Source organism: Neolamprologus brichardi, chromosome 7, assembly GCF_056152115.1.
Source record: "Neolamprologus brichardi isolate AB-2024 chromosome 7, ASM5615211v1, whole genome shotgun sequence".
Classification (NCBI taxonomy): domain Eukaryota; kingdom Metazoa; phylum Chordata; class Actinopteri; order Cichliformes; family Cichlidae; genus Neolamprologus; species Neolamprologus brichardi.
Window position 1 is genome coordinate 13,936,373 of NC_142110.1, and position 15,971 is coordinate 13,952,343.

The following is a 15,971-nucleotide window of genomic DNA, read 5'->3' on the forward strand; positions in this document are numbered from 1 at the left end:
GAGTTAGTTGTTTTACATGAAAATATTAAAGTGCAAAATGTTGCAAACATTTTTTTTTTTGTTTGGGTGTTTTTTTGGGGGGAGGGAGGGGCGATTTAATTTTTGCAGCATCACTCATTTAAGTGTCTGAGGTGTTTTGAAAGTGTGTCATTATGAAGAATTCCACTGTTGTACTGTCACTGGTATAAACCAAGTCCATCCCTGGAATTGCATTTTTAAAATAAAGAGCATTTTTGACAGTATAATGTGAATGTAAGAGTTACGTTTTCAGCCACATGATGGGGACAAAGACACCAGTTCTGACAAACATGATTACTAATTGTGAGTTTCAACGTCGAATGCACGGTGTTAAAATGGAAGGTGTGACACAGAACACATTATTTTTGACAGCTTATCCATATTTAGCACCAAACAATAACATTTGTCTCAAGGTGCTTTGTACAAGTTAAAGATCCAACAGTAAGACATAGGAACCTTAACAATCAAACGCCCCTTTTGAGCAAGCACTTGGAGATAGTGGGAAGGAAAAACTCCCTTTTAACAGGAAGAAACTCTGGGCAAAAATCAGGCTTGGGAAAAAGCAGTCATCTGACACAACTGGTTGGGGGTGAGGGGAGGAAGAGAGGACCCAAAATTCATAACTAGTGATTAAATGAAAATGGTGTATAAGGACAGAGTTAAGAAGAAATGCTCAGTGTGTCATGGGAGGCCCCCAGCAACTTTAAGCCTATTGCAGTGTAACTAAGCGTTGAAATTGTTTTTAGCAAAAAGGGAAGTTTTAAGCCTAATCATAAAAGCAGAGAGGGTGTCGGTCACCTGAATCTGAATTGGGAGCTGATTTGACAGAAGAGGAGTTTGAAAACTTAAGGCTCTGCCTCCCATTCTACTCTGGAATATTTTAGGAACCACAAGTAAACCAGCAGTCTGAGAGCAAAATGCTCTGTTGGCGTGATATAGTACTATGAGTTCTTTAAGATAAGATGCTGCTTGACCTTGTATGTGAGGAGAAGGATTTTAAATTAAATTCTGGATTTACCGGGCAAGCCAATGAAGAGAAGCCAATATGGCAGAAATATGCACTAATGAATTATAATAGTCCAGCCTAGAAGTAATAAATACACAAACTAGTTTTTCAGCATCACTCTGGGTGTATGGTTGATTAATAAGCTGATGTGGACGATTGCTTCCGCTCGTTCTCCTTGGCCTGTTCTTTGAGGATTCTAACAGTATGACTTAAACTAACATAATCATCCTGCTTTAATCAGGTTTCAATTCATTCGTTTAGGAACACATTATAGCTTTACAAGAAGTCTTAACATTGTTTTTTTTTTCCCCTTCTCTTGAATATTTAGAGTTGAGAAGTGACAAAACACGATGGTGAGGCAAATGCTTTAATTCAGTCTGTAGAAGTAGGAAAATCATACAAAACAAAACCACGATTTGAGGTTCAGTCATAAGTTTCACACTGACTGTATACAGCACACTCGGCTTGTGTTTTTAAAACCTGAGCAGTTTCAACAGAAAAACTACAAAGGGTTGAAAAATTAAAGGAGCTTCCTCTACTTGAGGGACTGGACCAAGCTTCTCAAAGTTATTCAGTGTTTTGACTTTAGTGCTTTCACTCATTTGGTATTTTGCTGATGGTGGTTGAGGGAGCATCCAAGAGCGCATCCATAGGTGTCCAGCTGGTTACATCAACTATAGTATATATTATTTACATCTTTCCCATCAGCCACTCAGTGAAACCCGTGTTCCCTGTGTACAGGGGCACTGTCATCTTGAAAGAGACCATTTCCATCTGAACAGAAATGGGCAAAGGTGGCGGCTCAGAGCAACTTTGCATTGATTTGCAGTGTAAATTTGCATCATTGTAAGGGTCAACGTTTTTCCATTTAATTCATCACCGGTCTTTACATTACTTACAATAAGGCAACCACCATCATCAGGGTCAAGATCAGTTTTCTGCATTAATGCTATATGTGACTGGCACTGCATTACGGTACAGTACGGTGCTTGAAAGTAATGCTCATTCAAACTACGCCAAGCCACTAATTTCCCTCTGCTGCACTGTTTCAAAAGAAAGGTCAGGATGACTTAAAAAAATAAATACTCCACTGATGCTCGCAGTTTATAAAAGTAAAGGGGCACAGTGAGGCAGTGATTTCTTTTGTGTCATCAAAATTGAATTTATTAAAATAAAGTTACCGCATAAATGATAAGAATGTAAAAAGAAAAAAAAAAATGAGCTAAACACTGAACATAGCCCATCACTAAAGAAAGCACAACTTTGTGCTTACATAACAGGCAATTTTTAGGTGACTTCATTATTTTATATAAAAGATGAAGTAGAAAAAAAATAATCCAGTTCACCTTCATTCTCGAGGAACCTTTCGTAAGTGAGTTAAGAAAAAAAAAATGCTCAGCTGTCGTTGCGCTCACAGAGGTGTCATAGCATTGTGTGTACGTGCCTGGAAATTAGTCTTCAATTTTGAGCCAGCCTTTTTTATAGTCTATGAGAAGCTCGAGGTAGTACTTCCACTCTGGCTCGCTGTCATACCTGACCTCAAATATGGTCTTAAGGGGGTTGGGGTGAGCCTCGTGGATGCGCAGCACCTCCCCTCTGTACCACACCTCTGATTTGTCAACTTCCTCGTACAGATGGCGGATCCTCTTTCCCACCAACTCGGGGTAGCAGAACCTCATGGCCCTCTGAGCCCTCTGCACAGCTGAACGCAGGACCCATCGCCTCCTGTGTTCGGCGCTGTGACAGGCAGACAAGTACGGACAGTATTTGATCTCCAAAAGTGATCTATGTTTTCTTTTAGAAGAGCTGCCAAGGGGTCTTAAAGCATGAGAGAGGCTTCCTGTTCTCCCCCACCTGTGCTTTGCTTTGGGTGTCCTCCTGTGAACGTCGGCCTCACCGATCACACTCTCCCCGTCATCAGTCTGTGAGATGGAAGTATCAGCAGATGTCTCCGACTCTGACACTGCTTGGTATCGAGCTTTTTTTCTCTTTAGACCTTCACTAAGTATCTTCCTCAGTTTAACAATGACTCCTGAACAATTCTTAGAGTTTTCCTTAGATTTGACTGATGGTGAGGACTGACCAACGTGCCACCTGCTGGAAGATCCCTCAGTTTCTGCGTCGCTCGGGAATGGGGATAGCTCGTCCAGTGTTAAAGGACACATCCATGAAATATATGGATTCTGCTCTGAAACCATATAATCAGTCCCTTTATTATCACTCTCCTGGGGCTCATGGGCGCTGCAGTTTTTCTTTGCAGTTGTGCTGACAGTGCTTTCAGCTACAACCTTGTCCGCATCCCCTCTCTCTTCCTCATCTGACAACCTGTTTTCTAGAAACGTACGCCTCGAACTGCTCTTTACTCTTCTTTTAGTTTTATTCCTGTTCAAATGCAATTGTGTTTCCTCATCCTCTGAACATCTCTGGGGTTGCAACTCTGAGTGCGAGGCTGCGGAGGCAGTGGTGTCAGAAAATACAGGAACCCTCCCGCTGTTAGACGCTTCACAGCTTCCATCTTGTTCCCTGTGATCGGAGTCCATATCTAATCCTGCAACACAGGGAAAATGGCAAAAAGAGAGCTCAAAACAAATGCTGAAATATCGCAGATAAATATAGGATTCTGCTTCCTCACAAAGTGGGAAGATTAGAGGCAAAGGAATTTATGCAGTGATCAGGGAAACAGTTACAAGTGAGCAGCAAGTCAGAAACAGACTTTCAGGGTTTCTGACAAGGAAATATAAAATACTTGGTTTCCTAAAGAGCTTATTTCACACCTAAACCTAAGGATTCCAGCTTTTGCACATCACGATCCTCCACCACAAAACACCCTTACAGCAAAGATGGAAGAAAAGGCTATGGGAATAAACACTAAGGCTGGGAAAAAGTCAGCTGCTGCGAGGGGTGCTATCAGTCACGGATAAAACAGCAGTGAGGCAAGAGGAGGGCAACAGAAATGTTCAGACACTAGAGTCAAGTGCTCCAAAACCATGTGAACCTATGTCAGCAGTGAACAGCGGTTCAATTAGGCCAAGTTCAGTAGGTTCAGGAAGCAAATACAATCGAAGCTGTTGACAGACAAAATAAAAGGCAACTATAATTTTTTTTTTTTAAAAAGGACGACTCTATTGATATTCTATAATCTTTGTATTTTCAACTAACGATATAAAAACTCCATCCATCCATCCATTCGCTTCTCCTTTTCAGGGTCGCGGGGGGCGCTGGAGCCTATCCCAGCTGTCATAGGGCGAGAGGCGGGGTACACCCTGGACAGGTCGCCAGTCTGTCGCAGGGCCAACACACAGGGACAGACAACCATTCACGCTCACATTCACTCGCACATTCACACCTAATGGCAATTTGGATTTTCCAATTAACCTATCCCCACAAGCTGCATGTCTTTGGACGGTGGGAGGAAGCCGGAGTACCCGGAAGGAACCCACACAAACACGGGGAGAACATGCAAACTCCACACAGAAAGACCCCGGCCTGATGCTGGAATTGAACTCAGGACCTTCTTGCTGTGCGGCAACAGTGCTAACCCCCGTGCCACCGTGCTGCCAGACATAAAAACTCAAAATATTTAATTCAAATAAAGTTGATTAACTTAGTTAATGTATGTAATATTTTTCCCCACCTATAATGAGAGAGCACTGTTATTATCGGGGGCGATCTTGGCTCAAGAGTTGGGAGTTCGCCTTGTAATCGGAAGGTTGCCGGTTCGAGCCCCGGCTTGGACAGTCTCAGTCGTTGTGTCCTTGGGCAAGACACTTCACCTGTTGCCTACTGGTGGTGGTCAGAGGGCCCGGTGGCGCCAGTGTCCGGCAGCCTCGCCTCTGTCAGTGCGCCCCAGGGTGGCTGTGGCTACAATGTAGCTTGCCATCACCAGTGTGTGAATGGATGGATGACTGGTTGTGTAAAGCGCTTTGGGGTCCTTAGGGACTAGTAAAGCGCTATACAAATACAGGCCATTTACCATTATTTAGTATGTGCAACATTTCATGAATACTTGAATGTGATGATGATGAAGTCTGAAAGTATACACTAATCAGCCACAGCATTAAAACGACTGGGAAAGGGATGCAAGTTTGTATTAGTATTTGGATTTTTTTTTTTTTTTTTTAAACCCAGATATGTTCCCAATCTCAACACTGACTCCAACCCAAACACAAACCTGATCCACAGAGGACCTACCCTGCAATCAAGATAACCCACGTCCTGGTCCCAGAAACTGTACCCCCAGATGGAATGGGTCAGAACTGTTCAGGGAGCACCTGTTCGATATTTGGAACTTGATTTTAAGGGTGTGTCTGATCAGTTTATATTTGTGACAAGATTGAAGCATTCTTATCAGAAATGCAGAGGGTGGAGAACACAGTCAGGCAGGTGAGGAAGGAAAGATTTTTTTTTTCATGAGATTTGACTGGTGTTATACTATTGTCCTGTTCTTTGGACATTACATACTCATATTCTCAGAAACTGCCTAATGCAACTTGTATGCAGTGTAGATGTGGGTTAGTTAGAGATGGTACAACAAAGGATGAAGTCACCATCTTCTGAAAAGACCTCTGACCTAAAAAAAAAAAAAAAAAAAAAAGTGCCACACTTAATCCCTCTTGTGTGTAGCGGCCTCTCACTTCCTTCCCCTCATAATGTCATCCACCAGCCTGCCTTACGCTGTTTCATCTACAGTGCTGCAAGTAGGCAACAAATTCATATGTCCCCAAGCAGGCTAGCTTAGCGCCTTTCCCCCTCTACCCACCCACAGTGTAATCATGCAGCTTCTTGTGATTTGTTACTGAAGGTTAGAAGACAAATTTCCTGCTTTCTAAATCAGGAAAAAAGCAAAAGAGTAGTGAGATTGAGGGACAACAGGAAAAAAAAAAATACCTGGACTCTCTTTTGGACGTCAGATGAGGTTGATTCTGTAAAAAATAAATGGATTTTATTTTGAATAATTCTTCTGTTTTGATTGGTTACTTACAAAAAGGGCCAATTAATGCAGAAAATATGCTTTGAAGGAAATATGATGCTTTATAATAATATCTAAAAAGGGTCATCAGTTCACATCGTGTACCAAAAGGGATCTCCTAGAATGCTATCAAAGTTATACTAAAGAAACAGGGATTTTCATAAAACCAAGCAAAATCAATCATCATAATTAATAATAAGAAATTACAAATCTTTTTACAAGTAGGAACATAGTTTGCGCTAATCACTGAGATTATATATTATATTTTATATGAATACTTTAGATTTTCTTGTTTCTTAGCTAATTCACATAAATAATAGCTTATATGTACTATTAAATTACTTGTAAAATATTTTTAAAGCCATTGGCCTTATAGACATTTCCTAACACAGTTGTGTCCGGTGCTGTGGGGAAATTAGCACATGGAGGACTCACTGCAAAACCTGTGTGTGTGTGTGTGTGTGTGTGTGTGTGTGTGTGTGTGTGTGTGTGTGTGTCGGGGGGGGGGGGGGGGGGGGTAATGGTTTAAAGGGCTACAGTGTTGTAACTGTAGCAACCTTAGTGGTTTGTCTCGGTATGTCTGTGTTGAATGTACACTCACCCAGCTGTTTGCAGACGCAGACGTAATACAGAAGGTTGACCGCGTTGGCATAGACGTCGGGCAGGTGTTTGAGGGACATCAGTCTCCTGAGTCTGGAGGAGCAGGCTCGTTTATGGAGCTGGATGAGGATCTTCTCTTCAGAGAGCGTGGTGGGTCGCAGCTCGACTTTGTGCTCCTGCAGGACCTGGTCAATGAAGCTGCCGTGGACCATAGGAAACAGCAGCTCCTTGACCACCAGCATGGGGAGAAACACTGCTCCCGTCCGCATGACGTGCGGAAAAGGACAGCGTTCCTGGATCGAGTACTCTCTTAACCTGTCGAGGACCGCGTCAAGTGCAGATTTCATCTCCTCGTTGAGCCAAGCCTCTCTGGCTTTTACCCCCAGCAGGCAGGAAACGTTCTGGACTTTGGTCACGTGAGATACCGATTCGGTTATTTTCAGTTGGGACAACCACTTTTTAAGGTCCTGCTCTGAAGAAGTCGACACAGATTTGGACACAAGCTTACAGAATGACTGGTGCAGCTCAAAGAAATGCTTGCGGGCGGGCGTTTGGATATCTTGGTTTGGTATGAACTCAGCTGCTGGCTGTGCAGTCGGCTTCTGTGGTGGTGGAACAGGGAAATAATTCTTGCCGTTAGGGATAATAATCTTATAGGTGGAAAGTTTAAGACACTGAGGGGGAATGTTTTTGAAATTTTGTTTGCTCCCAGGCAGTGGAGTCGTGGGTTTGGTGGCAAGGATGAGCTCCTCTTTGTGTTGTGTTGCTTTTGTGTCACCTTCAGAAGTCGAGTTTGTCTGTGCAGTCATCTCAGCAGGTTTGGACTCATCTGAAGTCTTATTTTCAGCTGCTCTAGATGGCTTAGTTTCGTGTTCTTCAGGTTCAATTGTCTTTTTTAAGAAAATAGGTCCATCATCAGGTGAAGCAGTCTCTGTGGGCTCTTTTTTGACTTCCATTTTACTGCTGTGGTTTGGACTAATGCTGTCATCTGTAGAGCTGCTGATATCTGATTTATCTAGGTTTTCTACTTTAATATTTTTGGGTTCAACAGCTTCTGCAGCACTTTTCTCTTTTGGAGTATTAGTATGAGTTTCTTTAAAAACTAGACACACAACAGGCTCCTGTTTAGCTTGATCTTGTTTCTTTTCTTTGTCTGGCTTGGATTTAACTTCGTGCTGCTCAGAGGACTGACAGGCTTTCCCTGATGCTCCAGCTCCAGAGATCCCTCTCGAGATCTGCAGATATCCTTGGTAAGGTGCCAAACTGAAAACAGTGTCAATAACTGGCATAGGGGGAGAGTCATTCTTATTTCCTTCTCGGATAATCTCCGTTTTCAACTTTTGTCTCTTCCTGATCCATTCCACTTCATATAAATCCTTATCCTCCTCTTTTATTTTGACAGGTGAAGATGAATGGGAAATGCTCCTCTTTAGACACTGTTTATTAACAGCGGTTTCTGGACTGGACACAGAGCTTTTATGTTTGCGTCTTGTTTCGACAGCAGGAGAATCGATACTTTTGTGGACATTTGCACTCCTAGGCGCGTCTGTGTGGATCCGATTTGAACTCCGATTGGGTGACTGAGGTCGCCACACGGCTGGGGAAACTGGAACGTTTTTTGGCTGAGTCGGGCAAGGGACTTGAGATTCACAGGAGGAATAGTCCACTGCTCTGTCCACATTCAAGCCAAGTGGTGGAAGGATGGGTGGGTCCATATGCAGGCGGTTGAGAGGGGGGAAGAATCCTCTCATTTCTATAACTGATGGTGAGACACCTGGCTTGCTCACACGTCTGGCAGGGCTGGTTTGAGTCACAGGTAGGAACGGTGAGGAAATGGGTAGGTGGTCAACATGAAGGCCGGGGTGCTTGGGTTTGTCTTTTTGTAAACTGCTGGCGGACACCATGGGGTGATCCATGTGTTGGCTGGATGGTGAAACATTTTTGTGGCTAGGATGAAAAGTAGGTGATGCATGTTGCCTTTTTAGGGGGGCTCTGATTTGGCTTGGATTTAAATGAAGTCTTGGAACAGCATAGCATGGATAGTTCAAACCCCGCATAAAGGAATGATTTGGCAACATTTCAGTGCTAGACAAAGGCAAAGGAATTTCAGCATGAAGCGACTGAGGCACTATGTAATGCTCCCGAGGGTTTGAGCTTGTGTGTTTATGAATAACAGCAACATCTTCTCTCTGCTTACTGCCACTATCTTTACACTGGGTTCTGTTTTCTACCTCCACATTTGCCTGGGGGTAGTAAAACACTTGGTGCTGCGCTAGTTGGCCATATTTGGACATGGGAGAACGTTCCTGATAAACCTCTGAGGTCATATGCTCATATGTAGGGTGGGAGGGGTAAAGGCTGGGGTAGCCTCTGGGGGAAGTCTGTAAAGGCTGGCTATGCTCACTTAAAGAACCAAACAGTGGACGAGTCGGGGTGCAGGGGTAACTGCTGTAGTGCGGCTCAATCACAGCAGGCAAAGTTCTTCCTCTAACAGGGCTGTATGAGTCCACAGTCAGCCTCTTCAGTGTATCTGTGCTATGTTCAAACTGTAAGACTCTCTGTTGAAGCACCGTTTCTTGTCCTTTCCTTTCAACAGATGGTTTTTCAGCGTAGTGAGCATCAGTTTGCATCCAGTCACGCTCATATACAGTGTTTGGTATCCTTGGAGAGCTATGTTCCACACTGTAGCGTTGTCCTAACATGCAACCCAGTTCATTACAGCAGGGATTATGTCCATAAACCGGCCTGGGAATCGCTAAGTAAACAGAGTTTTCAGATGGGGGCGATGAAGTCTCACCTCCAGTTTTTTGTTTTCTAATAGGTAACGACGCTGCAGCTGTGGGACTGCTGATCTCAGGACTTTTCTTGTACCTCATAAAGCCCTGTTTTACCGGGGTGTGACGCGTAGCAGAAGACTGAGTTTCCTCTGAAGAATTGCTGTCGTGTCTGTAAATCAGATGGTTTCCCTCCATGCCAGAGAGGTGACTCATAGTACTCCGGTCGTTCAGCAGAGATGTCTTTGAGTTCCTCCAAGGAGAAGTGAATCCCGCTCCCTCTTTTCCTCTCGGGTCATAAGCAAAGAAGGCCCCATGGCACGGCAGCGTCTGCTTGCCCAGGAAACCAGACATATTTTGCGGTTTTGACAGTCCTGCAGATGCTATCGTCCGGTCAAATAATGGCATCTTGGCTCGTAACACTGCATCACTGAGGGTTTGCATTGACTGGTTGCTCATCATGTAGTAGCCTTGTTATGATGATTCATCAATATTGCTCCGGACCTGCCGAAAAAACCAAAAACAAAGCGCAACAACAATTAGATCGTGGCATTTCTCACTGAAAAACTATCAAAAGTTTGTTTAACACTGGAATCAATCCGACTATGTTGACATCAGATATAGCAGCGAAGTGTGTTATGCTCAGCAGCAGAATCATGAGATAAGAACCGACATGACTTTAAAAAAAAAAATTGAGGTTTATCTCACATATCACACTCACGCACATAAATGGTGGAATAAGAGTCCTGCATGTGAAAAATAAGTAACTATCTGAGGAATGTGTGGGGATCACCCAGGCCAGACGGCCTCAGATCATCACCACACAGGTCACTGGTGTAAATAAACACGAAGAGTCTTCAGGGTTTATTGTAAAAAGGCTTTACTTAATAATCTTTGATGTACATTCATCGCTATTTCATCCCGTCTTCCTACTGCAGCCCTAAACATAGTTTCCATGCCACTCTTTCACATTACAAATAATTGCATAACCACATAAAATCACAGTTTTAAGACAAATAATAACTGGACCAAATTATTTGTAAGTCATTCCTTTTGACCTTGTAAAGTAAAAAAACACACACGGCTAATAAATGGTTCCTACAGTGAGTTACAATTTAATTCTTGTACAAGGAGAAATTTCAGGTTTGAGAAAGGTTTTACACAAACTGCCAAAGAGATAGTTGACACATGATGCGCCAAACCGACTGGCTCTCCCTGTACCACCTCCACTCCAACTGTTACTTGTGGTAACATAATATCCAGGTGTGACCGAGAGCAGACTCAACTTCAAGGCCATCTGTAAAAATGAGAACTACACTGTAGCACAACTGTTGTCATTTCTGCGAGTCACATATGATGTGTTATGGTTTTATCATGGCTTACTTCAAATGTCAATGTGTCACTGTGATCGTATCAAAAAGGCTAGAAACGCTTTTGTCGAAGTAGGACTTATCGCCTGACCTGGCATGCACTTCTCATGTCGTGTTTACATTCTCAGACAAAACAAGTGGAGTTGTTGCTGTTCTGCATTTTATTACCACAGCCCTCTGGTCATACCGTAGGTACTTCTTTGTTATACTTCTTCAGCGCTGTTTTGCATCTGACTCCTATTTATGGGAATTTGCTGATTCGCTTTTAATGACTAAAAACTCTTTTTGGTAACGCCTGACACTGAAACTAGTCAGCTACCAGTTCCTCCTGTCAGCTTTTTTAAATGAAAGTTAAGAGTAACATCCAAACAAGACTTTGGGGCTCAGCAGGTAAATGAACAGTGAAAAATGATCTGCAATGACAGATGTGTAATCCACAAAGTGATAAACACTAGCCACAGTGACCACAGTACAGTATCAGAATCCCCCCCCCCCCCACACACACACACACACACACATTTCTTTCCTAAGAAAAAAGTATTTTTGCACATTCTTGATATTTTCACTTCACTCTCTTTTAGTAAGTGTAAAGCTGAGCGTAAGAAGTACAGCACATTTTCGCCAAGGAAGGTTCTGCAAGTGTAAAAATTGGAAAGCAGAACAGAAAGCCCACCTCCAGTTTGGAAGTAAATGATTGAGAGTTTGGGGGGGGAGGGAGGGAGTTTCTGTTTAAATGTGGAATACAAAACCTTCACTTGAGTAAGATGCTAGATGCATCCCATCCCATTTTTAAGAGATAGATACAGACATATATAACAGATAACAGATACATAGATATACATGTCTGACTATCTATCAACCTCTGCTTAAACTGCTGCCACTCATGACCCAAGTCAAGCTGTGGACCAGCCATCGCAGATATCAGCACTAACAGTCAAAGATCGCCTAAACATGCTTAACATTTCAGCTTTCGAACCGTGTTTCTTTTCATCACGTAAAGAAGATTTTTAAAAGTGATAATTTAACAATCACACTAAGGAAAATTATTCCAGGAAAAATGCCGCTTCACTAAAAATAAATAAATAAATAAATAAATAAATGAAAAAAATAAATAAATAAATGAAAAAATAAATAAATAAACGTACGTATCTCCTAAATCTGCAGAAAAAGATAACGTCGTCACGTGATCTGCCATGCAAGCATGTGCAGGCACCGATGAGGTCATAGAGGAGATAAATTATAAATTATACCAAGGTTTATTTGCACTCGCTTGCCGACTACGCGTGGAAATTTGGCTCAACAGTTAAAGTGTAGAGGTTTAGCAAATACAACATCTGCCAGCACAATCTGTAAATGTAAAAACATGATAAGACGTTCTGAGAATAACTGAAAGTCTTGGTGAGGTTTAGAGAAGTAAACTACTTTTTTTTTTCTTTAATCCCACACAGTGACCCTCTCCAGTCTAATGACAGCACAGCACTGAGATCTTATCTTCTCATCCTGTTGACACCTTTCACAAAAGTGGTGTGACGGCTTATCTGTATATGGCGAGGAGAAACGCGGTTTATGTGCATGGAGGAAACTGCGCAGAGCTGTTTTCAACGGACTAAAAACCGCACTCTAAAATTTGTGTCTGCCTGTGTGCATGCGCCTTTGTGCGTCCTCCCACTCCCATGATCTGTAGGGCAAGGGTGATGGAGAGCGTAACTTTCGAAAACAAAACGCCCGTGGCTTAAAACCACGCGAGAGAATAGTGAAAAGGTAAAAGCTTACTTCAGTCCAGTCTAGCAATCATTAATCATTATCTGATCACCAATTAGTCTCTCGGGTTAGGATATGTTGAAAGATCTCCGCAAGTTCGTGTGACATTAAAAAAAATCAATTTCCTCCAATATGTCTTAGACTTAACCAATGAAAACGGCTCACGTCCAAACATTAAAAAACGGAACTTGAACGAGGAGAAAAAAAGTTTATTCTCAGCTTCTCTTGACATCCTCGTGAGCTGTAGCTTACGATACACATATATTTGCTTCTCAGCCAAAAATGTGAAAGTACGAGACCTGCCGAGAAGAGCAGCCTGCCAAATTTAATAGGACGCAAATAATATGAAAATAAGACGGGCGTAAGAGCTTGACTTTCGTTCACAGAGCGAGTCATTTCCATACAGCCGCGAAAGCCTCGTAAACCACGGCAAAACTAAAACCAAACTAAGTTCCAAACACACACACGCGCACGCACGCACGCACGCACACACACACACAATCAGAGGATGCATAAATCGATCTCGACTGTATGAAATAGTTCCACCTTCTTTGACGCACTCTGACAGCTTTACTAAAAGGTTCACCGGTCCTGCTTTTCTGACTTTACGCACTTCTGCATCACAATCAGTCGTCAGTTGCTTTAAACTGCGAACAACTCTCCTTACCTCACCCGTGTAATCAATGACTTCCACAAAGACTCCATGAAACTTCTAAGAAAAGAGTGGGCAAATCTCTCCGCCGCCCGTGGAGTGGGTCAGTCCAGATGCGTCAATGCCACCAAATGAAGCGACAGCACAGCCTACTAAAAAAAACTGCTGCGCTGCTGGCCCGAAGTCCACGAGGCTTTTAGAGAAGTTAACAAACTGAAGAAAAGACAAAAGGAAGGAGGATGGTCTTTGATCAATAGGCGGAGTCACACCCTCCCTCTATCCACGGCTTGTTTTCTTCACATGTCATGTTTTCTCGCTTTCAGTGACTTTTTGTCCGGCTGCCAACTGTCTGCTGCTACCGCCGAAATTAATTTAAGAGTCGGGTTTTTTTTGCCCCTTTTTACTCCCTGTCAGATAACACAAGTTTGTCAGGTTGACTCTTTCTCACCTTCGCGCCTTTGCCCGGTTCCCATGTCTGAGTGTCAGAATCGGACATGTCAGTCTCGGAGCAATAAAGGAAATCACGTGTTTATAATTCCCCGTTCTTTATCTTTGTGTTGACTTGTATGCAAGTCATTATCCCACAGCACCTCTACGGTTACGTGAACTAGTCACTGCATACTCAACCGTGTAGTGGCACAGAAGACGCCTAAGGTTGGGAACATACATATCTGCAACAATAAAACTGGTTTAAAGACATCCCACTGATGTCAAAATAAACTGTTTTTCCGATTAGACTTATTATGGCAGGATGCATGTATTCTCAGAAATTAAAATAAATAAATATATGACTTGACACAAAGAGAATCCAATATATGTAAATAGCTGCATCTAAAAGAAGCGTTTATGGCAGAGGATTGCATGTGTCGATCTCATCCTAATAAAGTTAATGGTTTACTATAATTGACCAAAGTTAAATTCAGGTCAGCCATTACCCCGGGCAGACTTTTTTTTTTTTAATTTCTTGTCATTACTCATGACTGGCATTTCACCTTTCAATCTAATCAAATGTTTTATAATATAATAAATTTCTATTATATATTGCACACCTAAATTCTTACACTCTCCACTGATTTGACATCTGGATGAGCACATGTCTTGTTGCACTTGCATCATGTCCCTCTTCACCTGTGAGCCAAAGTCTAATTTATGTGTCCCATGGGGTGCCACAGTTTAGTCTAGACAAGTTGGTTGCTTCCACAAGTCCAAGGGGGGTTTCACAGGTACAAAGATGCTCATCAAGGAGCATCTTTATACCTGATGTGAGGAATGATTCCCCCCCCATGGATAATTCCTCAGATCTTCCCGTTTCCTGTTACTATGGCATTACAGCTCTGGGGTAACCAACACAAGCCATCAAGGCAACTCACACATCATCAAACATACAAGGCAACAAAAAAGGGAATATTAAACATATACAGTACATAGCTTTGGGACGAGACATGTGATAGACATGTAAAGCTAGACATGACAAGCATGTTTATAAATAGGTCAGAAATAACTTAGACACTTTTAGAACAACTGCTGGGAGCCAAGTCTGTAAATGATTGCACAGGATGAAAAGATACTGATTGATTTGATCATGTTTTTATTTAAAGAGGCCCAAACGGCTGCCCCTTTATAACAGATAGCTCCGCACAAATTAACTCGCAGTGGAATCTGCAGTTTTGTATTTGTAGTGGGAATTTCCCCGTGTGAGACCTCCCTGTTTTAAATATGCATACATATACAGATATGAATGTTTTAAGATAGAGAATTTCAGTGAAGGCTTTACCAACATGGGTCACGTTTTCTTTACAAAAGGGTTGTATCCCAGATGAAAGAAGGTATACAAAGAAAGCAATAAATGCATCAGCAGTGCGTGGTTGACTCAAATCCAGAAGCGTGTGGGAAATGCTGACTAATTCTTAACTAGTCCAAGTCAGATTATAAAACAGATTACAGCCTTTCCAGGTTTGTGGTCTGTAAGAGAGATTTTAGAGTAAATTCCAAAGCCACCACACACTGTGATTGACATAAGATGTACATCTATAAATTTATCTGTGTGTAAAGTGTAGGAAAGTGTGCATAAATAATACAAAATGTTATTTATGCACGTAAAACACACTCCTGAGTGAATGCGCATGGTGTTTACCACTTTTAAGCATCTCAGAGTGGGTAAAGCAAGCTGTGGTGACACAGGGAGCAGAGCAGGTGATCTCTCAGGATGCAGTTTCTGATGAAACACGCTTAAACATTCCCAGAGGTCACAAACACACACTGAGCCTAGAGACTGCTTGGGTTGCATCAGACACTCGTGTCAGATGTGTTAGTGAAAGTGCATACATATTGACACACAGCCTCACCCTATACTGTGTTGACAGGAAATTTGTGGCAGGAGTCATATGATGTTTAAGTGATATTTTTTCTCCTAATGAGACAGTTAACCTGTGTAATTCTGATACATCACAGCAAAGACAACACTCAGCTTTCAGTAGACAACTACAAAAATGAATCCACATTTTAATAGCTATAGTAACAGGATTAAAGTAACTGAAGTTATGATTGTGTCTACAGGTAATATAACTGTGGTAAAGTTAAATGTTTAAGGTTATGCTTAAATATGTCCCACATATACACTCCCAGCAAGAAATAAATATGGCTTAGGTACATTGGACCTTTTAAACTCAATGAACTGCAAATGTATTTTTACAGCCCCAGGACATTTTAAAACCTTGCTATCTGATGTTTCAAATCGCTCCCGTTTCTGATCCTTCTGGTTTTAAGATTTGCGGACTTGTTATTCTTGCATGCTAGTTTGTCTACTTATGTCTCATGTTTG

The 15,971-nt window shown here is 42.2% G+C and overlaps 1 protein-coding gene across 3 annotated transcripts; it reads right to left on the minus strand.

Moving 5' to 3' along the window:
* Positions 1–1,385: 1,385 nt before the first annotated feature.
* Positions 1,386–13,649, minus strand: prmt2ip (PRMT2 interacting protein). Of its 3 annotated transcripts, none has more exons than XM_035907222.2 (3): positions 13,599–13,649; positions 6,595–9,871; positions 1,386–3,572 (listed from the first exon to the last, which is right to left on the minus strand). In XM_035907222.2, the coding sequence occupies exons 2-3, from the start codon at positions 9,827–9,829 to the stop codon at positions 2,476–2,478; spliced, it is 4,332 nt and encodes a 1,443-aa protein (XP_035763115.2). In that variant the 5' UTR covers positions 9,830–9,871; positions 13,599–13,649; the 3' UTR covers positions 1,386–2,475. The 3 variants fall into 3 exon arrangements, with proteins under 3 accessions (XP_035763115.2, XP_087699265.1, XP_035763114.2); XM_087843139.1 differs by lacking the exon at positions 13,599–13,649 and adding an exon at positions 13,171–13,334; XM_035907221.2 differs by lacking the exon at positions 13,599–13,649 and adding an exon at positions 13,166–13,334.
* Positions 13,650–15,971: the final 2,322 nt, after the last annotated feature.

Excerpts from the sequence above, each read along its gene's own strand:
- prmt2ip (XM_035907222.2), bottom strand. The coding sequence starts at position 9,829 with ATGATGAGCAACCAGTCAATGCAAACCCTCAGTGATGCAGTGTTACGA. Across the intron at positions 3,573-6,594 it reads CTGCGTCTGCAAACAGCTGG|GATTAGATATGGACTCCGAT; the intron begins GTGAGTGTACAT and ends CCTGTGTTGCAG.